The 26,371-nt window shown below is 45.6% G+C and overlaps 1 protein-coding gene across 9 annotated transcripts in view; it reads left to right on the forward strand.

The window, feature by feature from the left end:
* ARNT (aryl hydrocarbon receptor nuclear translocator) overlaps positions 1-25,186 on the forward strand; it is a 28,924-nt gene extending 3,738 nt beyond the window's left edge. For 2 of the 9 annotated variants that reach the window (XM_010565509.1, XM_010565507.1), the window contains exons 2-23: positions 5,821-5,932; positions 7,234-7,278; positions 8,486-8,530; positions 11,255-11,299; positions 13,832-14,045; positions 14,214-14,427; positions 14,511-14,576; positions 14,688-14,787; positions 15,208-15,273; positions 15,752-15,837; positions 16,280-16,356; positions 16,527-16,661; positions 17,123-17,197; positions 17,995-18,146; positions 19,873-19,983; positions 20,189-20,267; positions 20,663-20,786; positions 21,409-21,508; positions 22,171-22,321; positions 22,553-22,712; positions 23,204-23,358; positions 23,959-25,186. In XM_010565509.1, the coding sequence (XP_010563811.1) occupies positions 5,823-5,932; positions 7,234-7,278; positions 8,486-8,530; positions 11,255-11,299; positions 13,832-14,045; positions 14,214-14,427; positions 14,511-14,576; positions 14,688-14,787; positions 15,208-15,273; positions 15,752-15,837; positions 16,280-16,356; positions 16,527-16,661; positions 17,123-17,197; positions 17,995-18,146; positions 19,873-19,983; positions 20,189-20,267; positions 20,663-20,786; positions 21,409-21,508; positions 22,171-22,321; positions 22,553-22,712; positions 23,204-23,358; positions 23,959-24,048 (2,400 nt within the window). In that variant the 5' untranslated portion in view covers positions 5,821-5,822 and the 3' untranslated portion in view covers positions 24,049-25,186. Of the gene's footprint in view, positions 1-330; positions 381-5,820; positions 5,933-7,233; positions 7,279-8,485; positions 8,531-11,254; positions 11,300-13,831; positions 14,046-14,213; positions 14,428-14,510; positions 14,577-14,687; positions 14,788-15,207; positions 15,274-15,751; positions 15,838-16,279; positions 16,357-16,526; positions 16,662-17,122; positions 17,198-17,994; positions 18,147-19,872; positions 19,984-20,188; positions 20,268-20,662; positions 20,787-21,408; positions 21,509-22,170; positions 22,322-22,552; positions 22,713-23,203; positions 23,359-23,958 lie in introns of those variants that run through there. The other 7 variants (XM_010565510.1, XM_010565508.1, XM_010565511.1 and 4 more) reach the window with 7 other exon arrangements.
* The last annotated feature ends 1,185 nt before the right edge of the window (positions 25,187-26,371 follow it).

Consider the following 26,371-nt stretch of genomic DNA (forward strand, 5'->3'; position numbering starts at 1 on the left):
TGGCTTGTGCTTTTTAAAGGGGGGGGGGGGGGGAGGAATACTTCCAGTCTGCATAAGCATTATATACATAGCTCTTATTAGTACAATAAATTACTTGTGAAAATTGTTCTTTAGAAGCTGGGTCCGCTTTTCCTTGCTGTTGAAAAATGGACTGCGGGGCTCCAGTGAATACTGGATAATGCCCCCAAATGTGCTGAATGTCCTCGCAGCTTGAGCAGGCTGTGGCAAAAGATGGGAAAACTGACCACAAAAATAACTTGGAACTTATTTTAAGTGTTCAAACTGCAGCTTGTGTTCAGTGTTGTGCTGTCCTGGGCCTTCTGCCCTTCCTCGAAATGCTGCATGGGCAAAGCAGGTCACCTCAGAAACCTGTGAGAGAGGTGGGTAAAGCACTTCTCTGTTTTCATATAAACTTACTGAAAAAATAAATCTGCAAAACCTTTCTGCTACCTCATCTTTCCGAGGGTGAGGCGAACCACCACACTGCTTACTGGTCTTATTTAATGGAAAGAGACTGGAACTGTGAAGAGTGCTAGATTGAAAGCTTTCAGTTGTGCCAATTTAAGCAAGTTTTATGTTAAAATCTCTTGATTAGGAGTGAAAAGTGAATAGCATCCACTAACTGGGAGGAAATATGAGGAGGGATTAAAAAAAAGTGGCTTGCCTTACTTGCATTACTTTACAGGTTTTCATGTTAACTTGGATTATTAGGACACCTTTAGTGCTGGCTGGATGAATGTATGATTGATCAGCTTCACTTCAAACCTTTACTTTTATGAATGCCTGATTTCAAACACTTGAAAATGGAAGATACATTCTTTTCTACATTTTTGTAAGTTAATTTCTGTAATGCCTCTTGGAGCAGGTTCTCATGGGGATGTCAGTGCTGAGCTGGCATTGCATGGGAAGTTCAAACAACCTAGAAAAAATCCCCACCTACTTAAAAAATAAATCTGTTTAATGTACCTGGGACACTTTGTAAATACAAAGCCATGTGTGCTGTTCAGACCGGAGCCTTACAGTTGTGAGTGAAATGCAAGTATTTGTTAAAGTAGTACACTGGTTTATCTTAGCAGCTGTTATCAAACCTGCTTTAAACTTCCTTGGCCCTTTGGGGAGCTCATTAATGGTTAAGTTTAAACTAAATCTTCCTATGCTAAAATGTGCTGGGTCATACAACCATACGCTAAAACTCTCTGCAGCATGAACCACCATTTTTGCTGTTCTTTGTACAGTATCTGGCTGGAGTAGACTAAGTGGTACAATGAAAATGCATTTAATAGCTATGGCAGGCCCATCTTGTAAATAACAGTTTTGAATATTTTCTGTGACTTTATTTCTGACGCTTTTTCGCTATTGAGATGCCAGTAGTTGCAACAGAGCCCTTCCCAGGAGAGCTGGGCTGGAAGTCTGGCTCTCGAGATGACATTCCCTTAGCGATCTTCCAGCCTATTCTATTCTGGGTCAAACTGTTGGCTGAATTGTGGTTGTGCTTGCAGATTTGTATTCAGTTACAAATGAGGATCCGTAATTTCTCTGCGCTGCTTCTGCTTATCTCTTCTGGCCTTAATTAGATTTAACATGTGTTAAAGGCAAGCAGGGATTGATTCTAGAAAGGGCTGGAACAGAAACTGAACAAGGATATTGCTTCTTGCAGCAGTGACTCTACAAAACCCACCCTGCCCTCTGAGAAAGATCGACTGTGACTTTTGGTGGCACATCTGTTTTTTTGAAGAAACCACTTTCGAAATGAAAATGAACGTTTGTCCTGTTGCTCTTAACATTGTTTCAAAGGAATGTGTTCATTGCTTCTGTTGTTATTTTGGAGTAGTTGAAAAATGTTGTTCTCGCTGCTTTGGATATCAATATGTTGAGTCAGAGCTAAGCATCCTGATATCTGGGAACTGCTAGTCACTGCTTCGAGCAACTGAGCAGCAGCTTTCCTGGTGACCGTAGTTTTAGTTTGTGAAACTGGTGTTTCATAGGTTATAATGTACCAGGCTTGCTTAGAATTGGTTGACTCCGTTAGCTGGGTCTTTGGCTCAGGTTGCCTCTGACTGATCACATCTTGCCTTTTACACTTGGAGCCAGTGGCTATCAACTGCAGCCGTGGAGGGATTTCTGTGAAGTGACTGCTTTTCTCACGATGGGCATCTGGGCCAGTGGATTTACTGAGTACGTGTGTGCTTGAGACACCCTCACCAGCACCTGGCTGTCTTGTGCAAAGCTTTCAGAGCTTGCATTGGTAGGTTGGGTTCCATCAATTCTATGCTGACCTCAGTATAATACTGCTGTACAGCTTGTGATTGGATTGGGGAAAAATGGGGGGTTTGAAAGGAAGCTTTGCATTTGTGTGAGTGCCCTAGAAATTCTGAAGGGTGAAAAGGCTAGACCTCTTCCCACCCCATCCGCCTGCCCCATGCTCTCCCTATTTTTGGGGTGAGGATGTGGTAGAGAGGCCAATGGGTCGTGTGAAAGAGTATATAACCATTTTGATGCTCTCCCTCAGTATGCAGAGCAAAATATTACCGATTTACCTTACCAAATCTCAAGATATTTTATGTTCTTCCACTTGTGAAAGGGCATATTGTACCATGAGAGGGAAATGTTTCCAAGTAGGAAGCCGAAGCATGAGGTAAAGCAGTTTCATCGTGTGATGCTGCTGTGAGATGCTAGTCCATGCAGTAGGCTCCTTAGAAATAGCAAAGGCTCAGATGAGGGCTTCAAAAACAAACAAAGGCGCCCTCCTTCTCCCTCAACCCTATTTAAAAGTTGATTTGCAGAGGAACAGCACAGTATCACTTCCTTCCCCTGCCAGAAGGCGGAAATTCCTCTCTCCTTAATAAAATGATTATCTGCCATGCCCCAGAAACTTTTTCTGTTCAGACCATGGCGTTTAAATACATGTGTTGAAAAGCCACAGGCTCCTGGAGAAAAGGAATAAACCTTCTGACCTGGTTTACTTGCACTTGAGGCCTCATTCCACTAAACAAAGACCTTTGATATCAGCCCTTTCTGCACCTTGGGGCTTTGCTTAGAAATAAGGGAAGGAGCACAGAGGTGTCCAAGCGACCTGAAATTGAGTGGAGAGGATGGGATGGGTCTGTGGTCCCAGCATGGAGGATGGAGTGTGAGGAAGGCCAACCTCCATTTAAGTGCATCACATCATCTGACTTGACTTTATTACATAAGGACTGATTTCCTGGCAGAGACCTTATGTATTCACATGTTGAAAACCAGCAACCTCAAATAATCTTCTGTCTTTTAAAAATCTTTGTTTCTATACCTGCTTCTTTGTTCTCAAATTTTTTTTTAAACTTTAGCAAAGCCCTTGTGTTTTGTTGTTGTAGTTAGTGTTGAAATTGGGTGTGCTCGCTCATGCTGTTGTTTGGGACTGTTGTTGTTGGCCCCTTCAACTACGAAGCATTGAGCTGGATGCTTATTCCATATTTTAGTCACCCCTGGGAAATAATATGGACTGGCAAGGAAGAAACTTCTTCAGCAATGCCTGCTGCTTGGACGAAAACAAATTGGGTGGTAATAGAGGCTAGCAATGTTACTGTGGTAAAAGATTTTTTTTTTTTTTTTTTCTGAAGAAACACCAGAAGTTTCAGAGCATGTTTTCTGAGAGCTGGAGCTGTTACTGCAAGCCAGCTGCTGTGGTCCAGCCACACCGCAGAGGTGGTTGGGCTGTTGCACAGCTCTGCTTTTAGCTGCAAGCAAACCACCGTCCAAGTCTGGAAGTACTGCTTAGATTAAACTGCTGTTGGATTGAAATCTGACTTCAGGAACTGTAAAAATACTTGTTAAACCCAGATGTATCTATGATGTTGAAAATAGGGGGGGGGGGGGTCCTTTTCCGTTGGGAATACAAAAGGCTGGTTTATGTTTGATGAGGCAGAAGTAAAAATGGACACTGTTGCACAGAAGCTTGCTATAGTATCGCTCACCTTTACTTGTGGAGCAATATCCTCATGGTCTCGGCTAAGCTAAGATTTGACAGCCTCACAGCTTAAGCCCTGATTTGTTGCTGTATTTGTTAAACCTGACTTTGATTCTTTTCTTTGTCCCACCAATTCTGGCAGCATTTCATGCATATGCAGCTCTTGGTGTCAGCGTACCACTTTGCTGTGGTTTGGAACCCCAACAATAGGCTTTTTTTGTGTGTGTTGGGTTGGGTTTTTTTTGGTCCCCTCCTCTTCCATAAAGCAGAAGCAGTTTGTCTACCTTCAAGGCACTCTGCACAACTCAGTTTGCAAAGATTGTGATGGAGGTTCTCTGGCTGGAGCGACTGTTTTGGTTACAGCCTAGGAGTTGGTTAGCAGCAAGCTTAAAAAAACCACAACCATTAAATCATCTCTGTACTCATTTTATTTCAGAAACATGAAAAAATGCCTTAACTTGTTTAAAAACTCTGGTTCTGGTGCAGATCAGACTATGTTAACGTAGAAGAACGTTGAATGCAGCTCTCATGGCAATGTTATGACATGGTTTCAGTTTAAGTCATGCTGAGCAAGCTTTGAACAGCTACAGAGTTGGTTATGTGCGCTCAACAACTGGGATTAGGCAAAAGCCCTACTTGAGGATCGAAGTAGTAAGGCTCAGTGTCTGCTATCAAACACTGCTTTCAAATGTAGTGTCTCACCTTGCAAGGAAATCCCTGCTCGTGTTGGTAGGAGCTGGGGGCTGCTGGTGAAGCGTGTGGGGAGGAGAATGGGGCATTCATGCTGCTTGAACATGGGCAGGGGTTGGGAGCCCAGCCTGCCCACACAGCCGGGGAAGTGGTTTAGTGTGTATGTGGCTGCATGGAGAGCTGAGGCTCTTTGCTTTCATTGTGGAAAAACCCATAATGCATAACAGGCTTGAGCCTGCCATCTGACTTGTGAGGGCAGCGCATTCAAGTTCTCCACTTAGACGCTTCTTTCCTTCCCATACACCATAAAGGGCTTATTTTCACATCTCGAAGTAGACTTTTTATTTTCTCAAATGTTTTATCTGTGTGGAACCTTTCGTAGAAGCAGTACTGCAATATTGTGTGGCACGGTCTCTGAAGGCTCACCGATTCCATGCTTCTTGAGTGCATTACCTGCCTGTTTCATCTCTTAGAAAGCATTGATTAGGTTTCCTACTGCTTTTGCAACTTTTCTACATGTAAAACCCAAGGTTTTTAGCTCCAAGCAAGACTGACGTTATGCTTAGTGGAGGTAGTATCAGTTCTTCCCCAAAATGATGATGTTCTGCTCTGGTGTGTGGCCAGTTGTGGAGGAGCATAGACAGATTGGTAATCATGCCTGTGGTGCCCGCAGGTTGGTACTGCCAAAGAATAGAAATGACTGTCTGAAAGATCATGGTTTTCAAGGTGCCTTACAAGCATCTGGGTTAATTCTTTCTCTCTTAGATTGGAAAATAAACCCTCTTGAAGAGGCGGCGTTAATGTTAGGCAAACTTGCAACTCTTCTCCTCCCCTTCTGCATACTCATGCTGCTAGCATATGAGACTGGGTTCAGCCCCTACCCACAATCACATCAGACTCCTCCTCTGTCTAAAAAGGAGACCACATCTTTTAGTTTAGCGATCTAAGCTTTTGAGTTTATGAAAACAGCATGTGCTCAAAGCTTGAAATGGACCCTTAGTGCAGGCTCTGGAGAGACAGTAGATGAAAGGACTAGAAACACGCATTGCACAGAGTCTATCTACATCAGATGCTGAAATGCAATCACTTTTAATGGAAGCTATATGCAGAGAACACTCCACCCTCTGAACTGGAGGGGAATTTGACGTAATACTGGTTTATTTTCTTTTTTCCGCTGTCCTGTTTAGAAATGGCATCAGATGTTTCCTCACTGGGTGCAGCTGTCAGCTCTGGGAACCCTGGACCGGGTGCACAAGCTGGAGGAGGCATCGTTCAGAGAGCCAACAAGAGGCGTCCTGGGTGAGTGTGTGCTCTGTTCCTGTGTGGTTTTTACTTTTTGAGGGGGAGGTGTGTGTGTGAAGTGTATTTTTGAGGAAGCATTGCTCTCTTTCAAGAGTTGTCAGCCTTGTGATGAGGAAACTTGTCTACTTCTAAGCAAAGAAGTTTTCTGGTTCCTTCAGGTGTGCTGTATCCAGTCTTTTTATTTTGTAGTGGTATGCTTTATGCCAATCATACGCGTTAAAGCCAGGTTCTGTATTACATATAAAAACAGGGGATTAGAAAGTTGAGCTGCACCTTGCAGGAGAATAGGGTTGCTCACCAAGGATTAAGAGTGAAACAGGAGTCACTGAAGCAGCGAGACAGGCCAGTTGCTGCAAGAGAGGTTGAAGAACAGAGAATGTGAATGTTGGGGCCTTACTCAAACCTTTGCAACTGTGCCCTCTCTGGGAGGGGCGGCGGGGGAAGCCGCAATGGGCTTGTGGTAGGCTTTTTGTTTGCTAAAAATGCCTTTGCAGATTAAAAGAATATTGAGTGGCTGCTCTTAAATTCCTGGCACAAGAAATTTCCTCTTAATTTTGAAGCTAATTAAAATCTCTCCCTGCCCCTCCCCCCAGTCACTCAGACTTTCCTTCACCTCCATTTGCTGATGCGCCCACTCCCCTGCAGCTCCTCCCACGCTGTCTGCTACTTGTTCCTTGCACTTCATTTACAAACACGCATGCTGCTGTGCTGCATCTACACACCAGTTTTCCATCCTGAAGGGAAGTGTGGTGAAAAGTCTTTCCTCTGTCCTCCCACATACGCTTGTTAGAAATGTTTTTTTGACCCTGTTAGAGCAAACAGTGACGTTGTCTGCTGTTGAACTAAGGATGGTAACTACGCAGGTCACCACACTGAACTTTAACTCTTGAAGTATTTTGTCCTCCTCTGTGTTTTAAACACAACTGATCCAAGCTTTTTTGTTGGGAGTGCTCCATTTGTAGGCTGATTGGTCCCTTGAGCAGTGAGGAGCAGTTGTGGCAGCCTGTTGGGCTTCAGATCGCTGCTAGGAGATCCAGCGCTTTTGTAACAGGAGTTTGTGATGCAGTGGGTGCTCCAAGTGGGCTTTCTCTCTTCTGAACTGTTTCCTTGCTCTGTTTCTGATAGACATGTAAAGGAAGCCCCCTTCTAAACTTTGTGGATTGTTTCACGTTAGCCCCTGGGATTACTTAAATCTTCCTTTCAAGAATCGTCTGCATCCCTGTAGGGACAGATGGAAAAGCAACCTCTAAAGGGGAAAGCACTTGGTTAATAATTATCTTCTTGCTTCTGTTTTTCAGACTTGATTTTGATGATGATGGAGAAGGGAACAGTAAATTCCTCAGGTGAGGGAGAACATTGCACCCAGAAGTTTCTGTTGTGTGGTCTAGGTGTGTCTGTGCATTCCCCCCAGAGCAGGAGCTTGCTGCTCATGTGGCTTTTCCTCTCCAGCAGTGCAGAGGGAAGCGGGGGGAGTCCGAAGGAGGCAGTGCTCCGCTTCCTTAAACTCTTCCCTTTCTCCTAGTCAGCAGTATACCTCCATCTTTGCAGCTGATGCCAAAGCAAAGCTGCTGTGCACATGGGGTCTGTGAATCCAGAGAAGGGACTGTGGCTGTGAGGGGATCCCATTACTCCTTTGGATGCAGTCTCCATCTCAAGTCTCCCTGGTAGGCTCCATAGCGAGATGAGGTCAGCTGAAGAAGTGAGCCTTGCAAGCCCTGGGTTGAAGCGCTGTTACAGAAGTCCATGATGATGTTGCTGTGTTTGATACCAGCATCTCAAAAGATTAAAGAGTTTCCATGAATGCTTCCAGCAATCCGCTGGTTGTTCCAGCGCAGCACTAGAGAAGCACTGCTGCTGGCCAAGCCCTTGTTGATTTTAGAGAAAAATCTTCTGCCAAATAGCTTATCGGCACAACAGTGAGATGCTGAGCTTTTGTTAGTGCCTCAGACACATGTTACTTAATTCTCATCTGTTGTAAGGATGCTTCAATTACAGAGACATCCTTACTCCTGAGGAGTTGGCGAGGCTGCGAGTATCTCCTCTCATTATCCATATGGAACGCAGAAGAGTTGGAAGATCTCATGTTATTTATTTGTAGTCTCACTACATGGTTTAGGATTGGACAACTCTAATGATACTGGAAGTCCATATGTTACAGTCTTTTAAAGATGACTGCAGAATGGCTTTGATAATGGCGATGATAATGGTCCTGATGAATGTAGGATTTACCTACCGAGATCCTTTGGATGAGGGCCTTGATTTGGGCTAACTGTATCTTCAAAGTGCAGTTTAACCTATATGTGTGTGATTGTGCTTAAATTACTGAGTGTGATGTGGAAAACATCATCAAGGTGATAAAAATAATTAAACTAGTCTTTTAGCTAGATAAATGAAGAGTATGGTTCTGGATTGCCTACATGCAGCAGTTTGCCTTTTTAACATCAGGCCTTTTTTGTGTGATTTATTAAACCTTGTTCTTCTCTCAATGTCTTTGGGAAAGAATAAGTGTAAACACTTTAAGAACTCTTTGTCCCCTCCCCCTTCTCCTAGGTGTGATGATGACCCGATGCCAAATGATAAAGAGAGATTTGCCAGGTAAGAATCTGCTGTGATGCAGTTTTTTGAAGCTTTTGGTGACAAACCACCTTAATGTAAGAGAGATCCTGCAGCACCCTTCTAACTAGTGGTTAGATTTTTCTCTCTTTGAAGGAAGGTGCACCAAAGGATCAGACATTTTCCTTGGTGTTTTTTTGGACCAGTTCATTGTGAGTGTGACAAAATGACACAATGACAAAATTCCTCTTTTTCAACATTTCTTTCAGCTGTTGCCTTGGTCTGTCATTCTTTTCTGCTGCTCAGGAAACTTGCAGAGATACAAGTTTCTTGTTTAGTTCAAGTTTTACTTGAACAGGGTTTCCTGGCAAATGTGGTTTATGTGTTTTGTGGGGGAGTTAGGCAGAAGCTTTCTCTGTAAATGGGGGATTTCCTAGAGATCAGTGTACAGTAACATTATAGGCAATGTTTTGACTTGGATTGTTTACTTGTTGGTGTCTGAAAGTAGCTCTGTACCATCTAGTACTGGGACTGACTTAATGGTATTTTTACAGCTTTCTGAAGACTATGGAACTCAATTAAAATATTTCATGGGTTTATTTTGTGTTGATGTGTAATGTTTTTGCCAAAGTGAGGGGTTTTTGTGTATATCAGAGTGCTGTAAATTCCAGGGTGTCCCCTCAGCGTGAAGGCACATCATGCCATGTCTTGCTAAGAGATAAAATGAGCAAATAGAGAATAATGGCCAAGACACTATGTTTAGCAGCTTGTCTTAAGGAGGGGTCTGGCTTCAGAAATTCCTGAAATGGGAGTTAAAATTCAAGTGATTGAGGACATTGGGGAAAGGACTGCCCAGCATGTTGTGTCAAGGAGCCTGAGGGTCAGCAGGGCAGATCACGTTGCAGGGTGAGCCAGGGATGATGTTGGGTGCAGGGGCCTTTCCCTGTGATCTCACTGAGGGCATGTACTGAAACTAGTAGTCTAGAAATGCTTTGCAAAATGTCTATTCGGTAATGTTTCAGCCAGAGCTATAAACCTCTGTCGGTGCCTCAATGCAGACAGGAAAAAAAATTGCAAAACCGAAATTTCAGGTCACTGTCATGCTGTTATCTGTGAAAGGGCTAGCAAGGACTTCTAAGCTGGGGTTCTCCAGCTTTTTAACTGGTTTGACTTGTTCTGAAGTCAAGCAAATTAGAAATGTTTGCCAGCCCACATTGAATGACTTTTTTCCCTAATGCAAGTCGTAAGCTCTGGGAACTGAAGGTATAGCAGACCCTAATCATACATTTAAGTGCTAAGATAATACAAAATACTAAAAAAGCACATGCTGTAGGCAAGCATTGCAGTGCTGAACAGCTTCATGGCCCTTAAAGTTAAAAATTCTACCTAACTGTGAAGTGCCATAGCTGGAGTAGGGTCTTGGCTCCCTGTGACCTCTGTTGTGGTGTGGCCTTTGATCATCCCAGTTAATGCACATGTTGTAGGCGAGGAGGGAATAAACAAAGAAACAAAACAACTGAATGTCAGGTCTGAATTGCCAAAGCCCAGAGCCTCTGTCTCTGATGGGACATCAGCAGTACCTGTGCCCTTTAACATAGAGATTATCACTTCCATTACTGGCTTAGGTAACAAGGACAGTGGCGGGAGGTGAAGAGCAGTGACAAAGTCATCAGTGTTGTTAGTGTGCTGACACCCTGAATGCAGCTATAAGAAAAGTGTGGCACAGCTCCCCCCTGCATCTGTGCCGCTTGACCTGCCCATAGCTGTCAGATCTGTTTTCTGGGACCGCTCATATCCTGTTCCTTGCAGCTCTGGCAGCCCTCATTTTCTAGTACGTTCTTCCCTCCTCAGATGATGTGAGGCAAAACAGAGCATGAAAGTGAACGTGATTACTTTATTTAAGTACTGTACTAAAACCTGTTTGAAGTGGAAGGGTACTACAGCTGACCAATGCTAAAAACACCTCCTGTACTCCATAAATCCACAGTTACATTTTAGATGCTCAGCCTTTGAGAGATTGCATGCCTGCCTTACTGAACACAGGTGGTACCTTCTCCTTTCCTGGCGGTAGCTTTGGGGGGATTATTTGTTTTCCAAGGCAGCCAAACCTCAAGGAGGAAAACTTATCATCAGCCTCTGTAAAACAAGGTTTGCAGGTTCCTCTTCTCTGAAAACTGAAAGTGCATGCAGGTTGGTGGGGATGTCTGTGTGCGGTTTTGTAGATGATGCGCGTAACATCTCTGTGTGCAATTTGTTGTGTAGCCATCTTGACTGTGTTGTCCTGAATGGTGTTTATGTAGCAGCGTTACAAAAATGTGTGGTGTTAGCTGTGAATTTTACACTGTTTGTGGATTTGTTTTTTTTTTTTAATCTGCGTTTCTGGTTTCTTAATACTATCAAAGAGGCTATTGATTTTTTTTTTTCTCTTTAAAGGGAGAGTAGTTCAATATGAATGGGACCCTAATTCCCAGTTCTGCTATTAACCTTCTAATCTTGCACAGAATAATCTGTGCCTCGGTTATATGTAAAACAGAGCTACCCCTTGGCTATTTTACAGTCTTGGTAAGCGTCTTAAAACTTTGGAATAATGTAGATAGCAGGCACCCAATTAAGTGTAATGTTGCAAACTAATGACTGCTTTGTTTTATGGAATTGCTACTCTGCAAAACAGACGTGTCTGTAGGCTGGGTTTCCTAGTACATCTTCCCATTTTTCATTTCTTTAAACTTTTTCCATTTTAGCTTAGATCGCTGATTTTATTTTTAGGTCTGATGATGAACAGAGTTCAGCGGATAAGGAGAGACTTGCCAGGTAGGAGAATGGAGATTTCAAGCATGGACAAGCAGAGTATTTCCTTTCCTTAATGTTTCTCTAGGCATTCCTTCTCTCTCTTTTTTTTTTTTTTTTCCCCCTCCTCCCCCCCTCTCCTTCCCTCATCTGCTGCAGTAGAGGACTTGAAACTGAACAGACTTCTGGAAATTGCTGTGTAATTGGAATTAGGAGGGGAAAGGCATTTAGTCCCCTTGTGAGAATGTCTTTGGGGAAAACACAAAAGGATTTCTTTGCCAAAGACCACAGGGTAGAGCGTGGTTGGGCCATTGCTTTCACCGAGTATTGTAGCTTTGCTAACCTGTGCTAAATACAATTTTTCTTGTGCTGGATCAAGGTGCCAAATGGCCTGTTCTCACCTTGGTAAGGTTTTGTTGCAGGAATGCTGTTGTATTATCAAACCAGACATTAAAAATTGCACTAGTTTAGTTTTTTTTTCTACCCCATAAAACCTTCCAGGAAAGATGGTGTCCTGCGCCTTACAGCAGTTTAGCCTTACTGAAAACAGGAATTTTTTTCTCCCCAAGTTCCTTTTTGTGATAAATGAGGGACTGTGGCTGAAATGACCGAAGCAGTCATCTTGAATGCTCTACCATCAGTACAGAAATGCACCCCCAGAAGGTGTGCACACAGCTGCAGCTGGTTGAAATGGTGTGTTGTCAGGACTGTATTTCTCCAGCAGAAAACCACCAACTCTAAATACACTGTTCCCTGTTTTCAGCTGCAAAATAAAAACTGCTTAAATCACCTTCAAGGTTTCTGTTGCTTGCCACCCACAGCTTGTTACTGCTGCAGAGCTGAGGATTGGTAATTCATGAAGAATGGCTTGTTTTGTGGCCAAACTTAGCCTGGTTTCTTGCAAACTTACCCTGTAACTTCTTTGGACTGTTCCACCCTAGACTTGTCTTAAGCAACACACAGAACTAAAAAGACTGTCTTGGGTGCTGAGAATGTCACAAGCCTGGTCAGTTTATTGCCTGCTGGCTGGTTTTAAAACAAAAAATAACCCCCAGACATGACCTTTCCTAACTGTGGTATTGCATAGCTTAAATATTTGAGGAGATAAGGAAACCCTAGAGGTGGGGCCTGTGAATACAGCAACCGGCTGTGCTTTTCAGGGATTTCTCCTCCAATGAAGTAGTGACCCTTTCCTCTGTTCCCAGTAGTCAGTTGTTGCTGTCATGCAAGAGCCTGTAGTAAAGAATATTTGGCAGTGGAGCACGTAAAATATCTGATGGTTTCCCAGTAGCTTTTGTAGTGAAGAAGCTTCATTTTCACACTTGAGTATGTGAGTTTGGAGAAACTGAATTAAAGGTGAGTGTGATAATTGACGCACTTCATTTTCTGAATATCAGTTTCTTGCAGCAAGGAGGAAGGTCATTGAATGATTGCACACACCTGGTAGTGATAGATGCTCCATTTTTGTATTTATCCTCTTTAATTCACTTGCCTGTCTATGTTCCTTCCAACACTTTAATCTCATTTCATTTCCCACCGTGTGCTTCCTTGCATCTGATCCATTCTTCTATATAGGAAACCTGGCTTTTAAGTTCTGTTTTGAAAAACCCACCTTAGTAACCCAGTTAAACTACATGCTGGATAAAAAGAACCAAGTCTAAACAATTTATGTTCTGATCTGGAGGTTCATGGGGGCTGTGCCCTGCGAGCAGGCTTGCAAAAGGTGTGTGAAGAACCTCTTTAAGGACTGTAAGTGGGCAGCATTCGTTGTGGTGCCTCTGTAGAGGTCTGCGCGCACCACCCAGGTGTGTGCCTCGTAGATGGTCCGTCCGCATTGGCCTTCATCTCTACAGAAATTGGGTGTATATCTCCTCTAAAGCTTTCCCTCCTGCCATGATACTGTAAAAGGCTCTCAATGTAACTGAGAAGTACCTTCATAAAGGCACTGCAAGGTGAGACTCATCTGTTGTAACTTAGGTGCCCAAGCCTTAGCTGTGGCCCTGGCCTTCTTGTATCATTATTGGAGACACATGGCTGTCTGCAAGGTGATGGTGGAGGGGATTTAATGCATCCTCAGACAAACAGTGGATGCAATGAGTCTTCATAATCTGTCTGCACCAGTGCTCTTTAAAGGCAAATTTCCTCAGTAAAGTGAGGTGAACCCCACTCTGAGAGCAGAGGCCATGGTAAAGGAAGAAATCCTTTGGCTTGCCACAGTGTTGTGGAATTGATGGGGAAGCTTCTTTCTCTGCTAAAATAGCTTAGCCTAGCTTGTTGCCTGCACCAGATACCAGGGAATGGATGTGATTTAAAGCGAGGCTCTTGTCCACAGCAAAGAAGGTCCAACTGTAGGCTGTCCTCCTTGCACTTGTTCCTGTGTTCCTTTGTGCACGCCCAGCATGTGAGGTGCTTGTAGTCCTTCTAACTCCTGATGACCCTGATGCATCTCTGTGTTTTGCACTCTGGCCTTGTGGAAGTGTTGACATGGGGAAACAGCTGAGGCTTCTGGCCTGTTGGTAACTTCATCTTCCTCCTCTCCTCCCTGGCCTTTTGCAGGGAAAATCACAGCGAGATTGAACGTAGGCGAAGGAATAAGATGACTGCCTACATCACAGAGCTGTCAGATATGGTGCCCACCTGCAGTGCCCTGGCCCGCAAACCAGACAAGCTCACCATCTTGCGCATGGCTGTCTCTCACATGAAGTCCCTGCGTGGCACAGGCAATACCTCCACTGATGGCACCTACAAACCCTCCTTTCTCACTGACCAGGTCTTGGCTTGATGCTGCTTTGTGGGAAATACTGCAGTCATGGAGGGGGGGTGGGTGGGCCTGGAATTAAATTGGGGATGGAGGGAGATAGGTGCCTAGGGTGGGTTTAGAGGGTGTCACCTGCTTGGCTCTGGAGTTGAGAGGATGTCTGTCTGTCTGTGAATGCAGGAACTCAAACATCTGATCCTAGAGGCAGCCGACGGCTTTCTGTTCATAGTGTCCTGTGAGACCGGGAGGGTGGTCTATGTCTCCGATTCTGTGACTCCTGTCCTGAACCAACCCCAGTCCGAATGGTTTGGCAGCACCCTGTATGACCAGGTGCACCCGGATGACGTGGGCAAGCTGAGGGAGCAGCTCTCCACATCGGAGAACGCACTGACAGGTAAAGCAGCCTGCAAAGGGCCTGGTGGGGGCGGGCAGTATGAAAGCCTGCAGAGGACTTGGATTAAAACCTTCCCTTTGTAGAAGGAACCAAACCCTGGTGCCTTTCTAACAAGGATCCTGCAGCCCCCCCTGAGAATGCATCTAAAGGTACCATTGGTGACACTTGTGTCTTGCTAGTTTTCTAATATGTTACCTGGTGCCTGTGTTGGTGAAAGGACTCACATGGCAGCGGCATCTTGTTTTTTCTTCTTTCTTTAGGTCGCATCCTAGATTTGAAGACAGGAACTGTGAAGAAGGAAGGCCAGCAGTCCATGAGGATGTGTATGGGTTCACGAAGATCCTTCATCTGCCGAATGAGGTAATGAAGAGATTCCTTGGGGAAATCTCATTTGGGCCTGAAGCTGAACTTGCTCCCTGGCCCCTTCATGCTTTTATTTCAGCTTTTTTTTTTTGCTCGTTCTGATGTAGATATGATATAACATGGCTGAGCTTTCCACACAGTGCTAACAGTCAAGTTCTTGAGATTTTTCTTTCCCCTATGCTTGGATAGCTCTCAAGACTGTTGTCGTAGAAGATCCAGTTTCAAGTAACAATTTTTGACCCCATGTGTCACCTCCCTTGAAGTTTGTAGAATGAGGGCTTTTCACTTGTGTGATGGAGGTTCAAAGGTTCATCCCCATTTACAGACTGCTTCCGCTTATTCAAGATTGTCAGATTGTTTTGATGTTGATCAAGAAAGATAAAAGCCTTTCCCCTCGTATTTCTAATTCTGGTACAGGTGTGGCAACAGCTCAGTGGATCCAGTCTCTGTAAATCGTCTCAGCTTTATGAGGAATCGCTGCAGGTAAATTATACAAGAGTTATGGGCAAGCATGCTGCATTGCTAGGAGCAAAAGGAGCTACAGCTCTGTCATGAGAGTGGTGGGGACACACTAGTGAGTGAGTGTAGGGTAGACTAGTACAGATCATAGAAGAGTTTAGATCTGCTGGTAGAGGAACCAAAGTATCACTATCTGAGGAAGATAATCCTGGGGAAGATTAACCTTTCTTTATTCCAAGATTGGATTTGAAGTCACTTTAACACTGCATGTTCTTTACACTGCTGGTGTTGAGCTCTGGTGTATCTTGTCCCTTTTTAATTTCAAGTTGAGATAAATTCCAACCTATTCTGTTCTTGAGCCTCTTGCATTTATGTTAAGTCTTTGTTCTTTTTTTACCCTGAAGATGTTCTGTGGAAGCTTTTTCAAGTTTCAAGTAGAAACCTTGCCTCACCTTACCCCAGTTTAATATATAGCACAATCAGACTGTTTCTCTCTCCCAAGGAATGGCTTAGGTGCTGCAAAAGATGGCGAACCTCACTACGTTGTGGTGCACTGCACGGGTTACATAAAAGCCTGGCCCCCTGCAGGTAATGTCTTAGCCGAAGTGTTCAGTTGTGACTGTTTTTAAGAGCATATGGTCTAAAGGTGTTCTATGAACTGAATGTGGCAATGAATGCTTTCCAAATGTATCTATCACTTTTTCTTATTTTAAGATTGAACTAATTTTTGCAGTTGCTAGATCAGAGATCTGTGTCTCTGGACAGTAGAGATACTGTGGAGGATGAAAATAATATTACATTGTCTGATATGCTAGCTTGTGCTTAAAGTTACAGAGATCTTTAACCCTTCTGGTGAAAAAAGGGAGGGGGAGGCAACTTCATTTGCCAAATTCCTTCATGGGAAAGGGTATTGAATTACAAAACAGGGCGGGGAGATGTACTGAAGTCAGAACTGCATGTCTTTTTCCTCTGAAATTAGCAATTTTTCTTGTATTGACCTTGCTGGAATTTTTTGGCACTCGCCTCTCAGGTGTTTCACTGCCTGATGATGACCCCGATGCTGGCCAGGGCAGCAAGTTTTGCCTCGTGGCTATTGGCAGGCTCCAGGTGGGTAGCATCTTTCAATGGTTCAACATTGCCTTGTCCGAAAAGTCCACAGAGTTAAACTGTTCTGTCTGAAGATGTTCCCTGACTGCCACAAATCCAACTGCAGGGCTGGCTGGTCAGGAGAAAGCAGCTCTTGCAAGATTTGATAAGTGTACTGTCTTGCCTTGCAGGTCACTAGCTCACCCAACTGCACAGACATGAACAATGTTTGTCAGCCGACAGAGTTTATCTCCCGACACAACACTGAAGGCATTTTCACCTTCATAGATCACCGCTGTGTGGCCACAGTTGGCTACCAGCCTCAGGTGAGAAAATGGTAGGAGCTTTCTAAGAAAGAACTGCTGTTGAAACTTACTTTTCCCTCCTCCCTCTCTTGTACATCATGGCTCTGCTTGTCTAACAGATCTGATAAAAAGATGCCCAGGGCCTAAACATGTGTTTCTTCTCCACCAGTTGCTTTTTCATGTGCTTTTCTAAGTACTTTGATCGTTGGAGGGATGGGTGGCTCTGGATTATGTCTAATGTCAATTAAGATTGGTTTTGCCTCCATTTGAGTTAGAGATCAAACGTTAGTCAACTGCTGTTGTGCTTCTCTTTAAAATACAGCATGCCAGTTCCTGTACTTGGTTTGTGTAACAGAGATTTGGTGGAGGGGGAGCAGTAACTACCTGTCCAAAGTGGAGTAATTAATGAGGCAGACCTGAAAGAGGGAGTCTGCCTGCCAGATGAACTGACTTGATCTCTCTCCCAATTCCTTTAAAATTAGGAACTTCTGGGGAAAGACATTGTGGATTTCTGCCACCCGGAAGACCAACAGCTGTTGCGGGACAGCTTTCAGCAGGTAAAACACTTTAGCTACTACTTCGCATGTGGTGTGGTATTCAGATTGGAATCTGTCTTGGTGCTTGCAAAGCAATGAAACTAATTGGAAAACCAAGAGGAAAATAAACCTTAGATATTTCTCCTTTGCCCAATGGCAAACAGTTACAGATATAGTCACATAACTGTAAATGTGCAAAACAAAACAGAAGCATCTGATGTCTAACTCTTGAATTCATCCTCTGGCTGCTAGTCCAATCTGCTTTTAGGGCCAGAGACGTGGCTCCAAAGTGCCTACTTGAATGCCATGCTTCTGTGGCTGAAACACTGGTTCATCTCTAGGGCCCAGCCCAGTGCTGCAGAACTCGAAATGGATGTGGTTTGCTTGCCCTGTTGTCGTTACTCTTATTTCTGAGGGCGTTGGACTTGTGGCAGGGCAGGTAAGACTGCCCCTGTGCTTTCATGACTCCAAAAAGTAGCTGCTCATATCCATTTGTCCAAATAGTTGGAATCAGAAGCAACAGCATGTGCTTCATTTACTGGAGGCTTTTTCATACATCTCACCAGTGCAAAGAGATAAGAAAAGTGAAAGTCAAAAAGGGGATATTAGATTCTCCTTCCATATCATTCAGGAATCAAGATAGCATAAGGGAATAGTAGCAGTGTCATTTGATTGGGGAAGACCAAGATATGGTCTTGTAGGCTGCGAGGCAAAGGGCCATCATGAGGTTTTAGCAGGGGGTGGCTTATGCTCAGAAGCAGGTTGCTCTTCAACGCCTTCCTTTATCAGGTACTACTGATGGCATTACGTTTTTTTAGGTGGTGAAGTTAAAAGGCCAGGTTCTGTCAGTCATGTTCCGATTCCGATCCAAAAACCGGGAATGGCTCTGGATGAGAACCAGCTCCTTTACCTTCCAGAACCCCTACTCGGATGAAATTGAGTACATCATCTGTACCAACACCAACGTCAAGTATGTACATGGAAATGACTTGCCAACCACCAGTGATAGCACACGAACCTGCTGGGATCTTGTCCCAGAAAAACCAGCAGCACAGAACTGGGGAGCTTTGGCCTCTCCCCATCACCAAGCGTCCCATCAATTTGCATAGGCCCTGGAGAAATTGCTAAGTCCCATGAGCGCTCTTTTCCTGGACCGTGGCAGGCACTACAGGACTATAAAGTGCAAGAAATTTAATTCCTTTGGCTGTCTCGGTTGTATGGCTTAGCAAGCTGCCAATGTTCAGCTCCAGTAGTGCCTTTTTTAACTCTGATTACTGGAGCAAGTCTCCTGTCTGTGTGCTTGCATTCAGAGTTAATATTAGTGAAGTCTGCCTTTGAATGTAGCTCTTGGACTCCTGTGACAGTCGGGGGGGCAGCTGGTCCAGAGAGTGGCTTTTCATGTGAGCAGGACTGTCTGCACCTGATGGTAGGAAGTAAATGCTTATTTTTCTTCACTGTTGTAGTTTGTCCTTGGACTCAGAAACAAGCTCCAGTGGGAAGACTGCTTTCATTGTTGTTGTCTTCTTTTCCCTCTCTTGACTATTTTAGTGGGTTGGTACATCCCCGTTGGGAGTGATCAGAGCTGCTCTCTCTTCCCATGAGTGAGCTCTAGGCCCCTTGCATAAGAGCAGCAACTGAAATAAAAACAAAAAGTGCCTGCATGTGATTCATAACTGTAGGCTTGGTGGGTGCAGCAAATGGAGTCTCTCCAGCCAGGCAAACAGAAGGCTAGATTGCTTGTGGGCAAGTGAAGCCAGGAATTTTTTTTGCAAAGGGACAAACTCCTAGAGTGCAGGTAGCATTTCTTCCCTTCCTGCAGCTGACAAACTGATGCTTTCTGATGAGAAAGTATTAAGAGTTGAGCAGTGACAAGTCCCTCTGGCTTTAAAAGCTGTGGTCTGAGTGCAAGGTTGAAATCTGATGCAGATCTGATACAGGCCTTAATTCCTGTCCCAGTGTTAGAGATATCTCTTTGAACTCATTCATTCCACATGCATCCATTCTCACATCCATATTATGCCTTCTAAAAGCACTGCATAAATTCAGACCAGATAAGCAGCAATCTGTGTCTGTGGTTGAGGTGCATTTTTATATGTGCATCTTTGCTAGGTTATCTGTATTCTCATCTTTTGAGATCAGGTACTGTTGAAGCAGCAGCTTGCGAAAGAACTGTCAAGAAAACGCTGGATTTTTATTCCTTTCTTGTGGGAGTTAAACATTAACTGACTTCTGACAGTTAACAGAAGAGCATAAAGAACTCCACCAAGGTCTTGGGCTTAAAAGCTAAAACTGCTGGTGGTCTCTGCAGGCTCCAGCTCTGGAGTGTCTGACATAGAGCTGAATGGAAAAACCTTGGGGGTTTTTAGGTTCCTACAACCTTTTCTTGTGCTTTAAGGATGTTGCGGATCTGGCCATGCTCCTGGTTCAAGTTAGTAATTGCTCCCCTGCTCAGTGACTGAGTGGGAGGGGGCAGAGCCCTTTGGCTCATAGCCGTTAGCATTATATTACATGACACCCTCCCCTTTCAGAGACCACGGAGACTGAGTGGAGGGATCCTTCACTTGAACAGGTTTTGCAAAAGCAAAGCTTCCACTCTTGTCCAAGACAGGTGCACTTTCCTACACACAGTAGCCAACTGTTTGCTTTCATTTGGTATTTTTTAAATTTATTTTTTTCTTTCTTTCTTTGCTTTAAAGGAACTCGAGCCAGGAGTCTCGGCCTGCCCTGTCAAACTCAATGCAGAGGCCCCAGCTGGGGCAGAGTGTCAACCTTCCCCTGGAGATGGGCACGGCACAGCTGCCCTCAAGGTCAGGAGGTGCTCAGCTCCTTTTACCATGCCTCTCTTGCTGGTTCTGCCCTCCTGTCAAATAGCCTTCCTACCCAAACTTTCCTCTCTGCAGCAATGAACTCCTCTGGGCTAGTGAATCACTGGTGTAACCACAGAGTATCTCTTCCCTTGGCAGTCATTTTTAGCAGCCAGTGTTCTCCTGTTACAGAGACTTTCTATTTTAGGCAGCAGCAGCCACCACAACAGACAGAGCTGGAAGTGGTCCCAGGAAGAGAGAGCCTGTCTGGTTACGACCACTCACAGGTAAATCAACAGGGGGTTTGGTTACTCCTTGCATTTGTTGTCCTGCATTATTTAAATTACCTTTTGCTGGGGCTTGAAAGGTGGCCACACGAGATTGACTTGAGGCTGCTGAGGGTTTGGAGAGGAAGGTGTTCTGCCTTGGGTTTTGCTGGATCTGCTTGCTTGATTCTGATCCACCGCTGTGGCATCCTCCCTACTATGCCCACATCAATACTGCCAGCCCTAAATGGCCTCACTGTCCCGATAAAATACGCAGGAGTCGAGAGAGCAGCCTGGCATCTTGCGTGCAAGGTCTTTGCCTGCAAAGCCCTCAGCTGTTCTCCATGCTGGCTGCGAGACCGCTGACTTCCTTTGTGCTTGAGGCACTGATGGCTCACATTTATACCTGCTCCCAGGTTCCTGTTCAGCCTGTGACTGCTGCTGGCCCAGAGCACAGCAAGCCCTTGGAGAAGGCAGAGAGCCTTTTTAATCAGGAGCGGGACCCAAGGTTCAGTGAAATCTACAGCAGTATCAATACAGGTAGGGAGTGCTGGGCTGTGAGGCATGGCCAGGGGCACATCACATCTTTATCTGATTTCAGCTTCAATCTGAGTGCTCTTTGCTGTTTCCTAAGTCACTCAGAGCAGTTCTGGGTGTGGAGGCTCAGCGTGACTGTGTTATGGCAGCCCAGGTCTTGCAAACTAGTGCTGATTTTCACACTGGATGGATAATTCCTGTCTAGGCTGATGTGATGTTGTGGCAGTGAATTGTCCTTCAGCCAACATTTTGCTAGAGAGGTGTGGGGAGGGAGTGGGTGATAAGGTGTGTCTTGCTCTGGTCTTAACTGCCTGCCTTAGTCTGATCCTTCCTGCTTGTCCCCAGAGAGCAGTTCTCAGTGTTCCTAGTCTGAGCACTGAATGTAGTGGATGCTCTAACCCCAGAGGACCTTAATGCAAGTTTATTAGAAAATGGAGAGGAAATCAAATTAAACAGGCTTTTAGAAAACCATCTGGAGTCCATGTCTGGATAAGGAGCAGTCATGTTTGCTTTGGCTCAGAACAGTCTTCCTTCACATGGGGATGTCTCTTGCAACTGCTTCTCTGTCCCTGTTCCTGCTGCTGAGACTTTCTCAGCCCTGAAGTGAATCAGCCTCTCTCCACAGACCAGAACAAAGCCATTCCTGCCAGCACAGTGCCTGCCAACCAGCCCCTCTTTACGCAGGGAAACACTTTCACCCCATCGCGACCTGCTGAGAACTTCAGGTGAAGCTTCCTATGCTGTGCTTTGAATGGGCTCATGTTAATTTTGTCTTGTCCTGCAGTTGTTCCTGTTCTGTTTCTGTGTCCTTCTGCAACAGCTGAGTGTTCCCAGCCTCTCTCTGCATGGCAGTGATTGTCCATAAATGTGTTCCTATATACTGTGCACAGGAAATACAGGGGGAGCCCATCCAGGCATTGGTTTCTTTGAGGGGTGGGTGTGAAACTCTCTCTGCTGCCTGGTGCTGCTTTACTCCTGGTCAGAGGTGCAGGAGCTTTGAGGCAGTGTGCAGAGTTGGCATGGCCCCTTCTCTGCTGTGCCAGTCCTTGCCCTCATCTTCACCTCCCCAGCTACTGCCTCAATTCCCTGATATCCCTCTGCTCTGTTGCTTGCCAGAGCTTGTCTGCAGGATAGCTGTGCCTCTTGAACATGCTTAGGCTGAAGCCCCAGAACTGAGCTGGGTGAGACTAGCCTTGCCCACAAACCCAGGAGCTCCTGCCAGTTGTGTCCACAGCAGGGCAGCATGATGGGCACTGGCACATGAGCAAAGTTACCCCACATTTCTGGGCTCATTTGTCCCCACCAATAACTTGCACGGATGGTGTTTGTGCCTCTTTGTCCTGTGTGTGATACCTAGTGTCCCAAGAGCACGTCTCCTGTCTTCCAGGAGCAGCAGCATGGTACCTCCTGTGAACATTATTCAGCAGCAACCCTCATCAGCAGGCCGGATCTTAGCACAGATTTCACGCCACTCCAACCCAGCTCAGGTCAGCGGAACCAACTGGGCTCCAGGGACACGGCCAGCGTTCACTCCCCAGGTAGCAAAGCCTTTACCCTCGGTGCAGTCTGTGAGTCCCCGCTGCCTTCCAGACCCTTCTCACCATCATGAAACCACCTGCTTTAATGCTGTAGCTGAGTGACGGAGCAATGCTGTGTGCCCATGTGCTTTCTCCTTTGGGGCCAGTCCAGCAACTTCTCACCCTAGCTAAGACGAGGCTCAGAATAAATGCATTTCTCCTCTTGCTCTCCCGTTTCTTGCTCTCTTATAGCAAGTGGCATCCCAGACGGTGAAGACTCGGCCCCCTTCTTTCAGCATGGGGACTTTCCAAGGCACCCCATCCTCCTTCAGCCCCATGACAGCACCTGGCTCTACGGCTTCCCCTGCTGGGGCTGCTTACCCGAACCTTGCCAGCCGTGGCACAGGCTTCAGTGAGTATGGCTTGGGATGCTGGGGAGGTTGGGGTGGCAACAAAATCCCTTCAGGGGAAAGCTGGGAGCATCAGTCAGATAAAGCCTTGGTGTGATATGATCTCCATCGTTTTCTTGTGTATGTTGGGAATGCCCAAATGTGGAGAGCACAGCTAAATCCCTGCTTTGGCTAATACTGCCTTTATCACCTTTAACCATTGTCCCAGCATGAGGCTCCAGAGCAGATGAATTTTGAACCATTTTAAGGCTGACTGGGAGGAAACAAACCCCTCTGGGACTCCCCTGCGTTTGTTCTTGTTCTACCCCATAGATGGGTACTGACAAATGCCTTAAATGCATGTGACAGTTTAGTGGCTTTTCTTGGAGGGGATATCTTAACCTGTTACCAGTAGGCACCACACAATGAGTTGTGCACTTCCTAGTCCCATTAAAGGATCACAGAAACCACAGCCCTACACCAGGAATTGCTTGCTGACTTGTTCTCTGTTAAGCAGCCACGGAGACAGCGCAGACCCCTGCCCCGTTCCAGACGCGGGCAGCCGAAGGTGTGGGGATGTGGCCCCAGTGGCAAGGACAACACCACGGCCCGGCATCGGGGGAGCAACATGTGCAACAGCCGCAGCCAAGCCAGCCTGAGGTCTTCTCAGTAAGATGGTGCTTTTTTAACCTCCTGAGTGAGGACTGGTGTGGGCCAATCTTATGGGAACGAGTGATACTTGCTTCCCCAGCGTGGGCAGCTGGCTGAAGCGCCAAGAGCTTGCCCCTCTAGTTCATAATATCTGGTGAGGTCTCAAAGTTGTGAATAGCCTGATGGAGCTGAAATTGGAAAGGAGAGGGCAGAAAGGCTTCAGCAGGACTGGCTTTGTATCTTGGTCTGTTGCGGGATCAGTGTGAAACTCTACCAGCTCCGCAGTTGAATTAACCCTTCTAGCTCTAATTAAAACCAATAACAAAAAAGCCAAACACCTCCGCCCCTGCCTCCCAATCCAATAAAGTGAAGAGAATTCCTTGAGAGTTCATATTCTTGCAACTTGCTGCCCCCTGCTTTCAAAGGAGTCAGTGCAGTCACTGCTTAGGACTTCGATTTGCTGCTTTCCTGCAGCCTCGGACACAAACCCTTTATATGCCCTTGGGAGGGAAGGGACCATCTTGGTGTGCAGTACCTACTCTGGCAAACTCCTCTGTGACTGAATTACCGATGTGATATTCTAGTGCAAATAATAACTCTCTCCTTGTATCCTCACAGGATATGTTGACAATGCTGGGAGACCAAGGACCCAACTACAACAACGAAGAGTTCCCAGAGTTGAATATATTCCCTTCTTTTTCAGAATAAAATAAGCCCTGGGGGAAGCAAATTATAGCTATATATAATACCCATGTGTAAAGGAAAACACCTAAGTCTTTTTTTCAAAGACTGCTGAACTTTCTAAACACTTCCTACCTTCTGGAGGTGAAACTCTGCCCGACAGCCTGGAGGATGGGTGGCCATGCAGGAGGAAGATGTTGTGATTTTGGGCACCTCCTCTGTGTGGTGCTGGCAGTGGGGGACACTTCACCCGGAGGCTTCAGGACTTGAGTGCTGCGAGAGCAGCCTCACTCATTGACCGAAGGCCCCGTGTTTCCAGAGCCGCTTGCGAGTGGTTTTCGTTCTGCACGCTGGGTTGGTTGGAGGGATTCCTGCCTGGATTACAGACAGCCCCTCCAAACTCATAAGGTGGCTTTTACTGTTTTTATTTCAATCTTCTATACCATGACTCTTTTTCTATAAACACAAAGTATTGTAACTTTTTAAATATTGGAAGAAACTCTTCCAAGCGTTAACCCTGTATAACGCAATTCTGGAGGATGCTTGCCCAAGAATCCTTGTCGTAAGCTGGCTTTCTTATTGGAGGAAGCTCGGCCATCTTTGGAGGGTTAACTGCATCTCCAGTCTGGGGTGCTTTATTTAGAGATTCCCATGTTGGCAGGCACGTTGGTGTTTGTTTGGATGCCGTCTCTCTTCTGTGAACTGTGCAATGAATATGGGCCTCTGTAGTCAGTGTGACCTGTAAACTCCCTCGGGGCCCAGTCATTCATGTGAATGACACAATAGTTACGAGCCATAAAAATATTACCTATGTAGCTTTGTTCTCGATGCATCAGTTTTGCAGCTGATGGTTTCTGTGCTGCCATGAACCAATGTTTCAACAGGCTTTTTGTCAGCTTTTGGGGGGGAAAACAACTGCTCTGCGCTGTCCATGCAATTTTACCATGTCTAGATTGAGTTCCTTGCCTTCGTTTTGGACCTGGAGATCTGGTTCCCTGCACAGAGAGGCCCTGGATTTGTTCAGGGCCTTGCTGAGGAGTTGCGTTTTCACTACATGCTCTGAATGGCAGTATTTGCTTTTATACTCACCATCTCCTTAAAGAAAAATTCATGCCATATGATGAACCTGTTGCCAAATCACAAAATGGAGGAGGGCAGGGGAAGATGGGGGACAGAAATTTTGGGGGGTTTTTTGTTTGTTTGTTTGTTTTTTAATTTTAAACCTTGACTTTGAATCTTCTGGCTGCTTCAGTGGAAAAAACTTGTAGCAAATCTTGCTCTCCTCAGAGTGTGTGGGGGCTGGAAGAACAGTTTGATTCCCCCTGTGATGGCAAGCCTTGCTTCAATTTCAACAGGAAAATTTGTTCATTGCAGAGTTTGACTTGGAAGGAAACTTGGCACAACTGCAACGGGGGAAGAATATGAAGCTTTCCTGGAAGCCTGGCTTTGTTTTGGATGAAATATGGGCATTTCTCCCTCCTCCTTGTGTCTTGGTGGGGCTGCTCAAGACCCCCAGGCTGGCCGTGAATGTCCTCTTTGCTGGTGTGGGGCAAGGCAGGGATGTGTTTGGAGTCGCAGGTCTTGGTGCTGCAATGGTGGGGAAGACTCTCCAAAGAGCAGGTTTTGGAGACGTACCTAGCAGATAACATCCATGTAGGGAAGGCCTTCAAACATTTGTGTTACTGACTGTCAGGTTTCAGTGCTTGCAGAGACCCAGAGATGTTTCTCTTGGTAGTGGAGCAGAAAGCTTTCAGGCTTTTTTTCTCTCCTGCCTTTGTTGGAAAATTAAGATTGGAAGTTTTTTTTTTTCCTCACTTCAAACACCACTTTCAAATTTATCTGTGGAAAGGTGGGAACCTCCCATTAGGGACTTTGGAAACATCCTGTGATCCACCCCTGTCCTTTTACCCAGGGAAAATGTTACCAGCAATAACCACGATGGGCCCCTCTTCATCTGCAGCAGCCCATTATATCCCATGCTGTCCCCCTTGCCAGGCTGTGGAGTTTTCTCAGGCTTAGAGATCTATTTTGTAAAGTAGCAAGGTGTTGACCATCCCAGGAGTTCATACTCAGGCTCGCACCACCTGCTCACAGGGTGAAGGGGGCATGTGAAGGACCAGCACTGAGCTGCACCCTGTCGTCCAGCGTCAGAGCTGTGCTGTCCTGATCTGATGGAGGATGGAGCAGCGCTCAACTGCCCAAGGAGGAGGAAAAGTCCCGGTTTTTTTATAGAAATCAAGCCCTGGGGAACTTGACCTTTGTGAAGCTACAGCTCTGATGCTTTCTGGAGTGATGTCCTTCAGCTGTTGAGCTTTGTCCCAGGGCAGCAGTGGGAGCTGGATTTGCCTGT

Source organism: Haliaeetus leucocephalus, unplaced genomic scaffold (genome assembly GCF_000737465.1).
Source record: "Haliaeetus leucocephalus isolate CR32 unplaced genomic scaffold, Haliaeetus_leucocephalus-4.0 Scaffold193, whole genome shotgun sequence".
Taxonomy (NCBI): Eukaryota; Metazoa; Chordata; class Aves; order Accipitriformes; family Accipitridae; genus Haliaeetus; species Haliaeetus leucocephalus.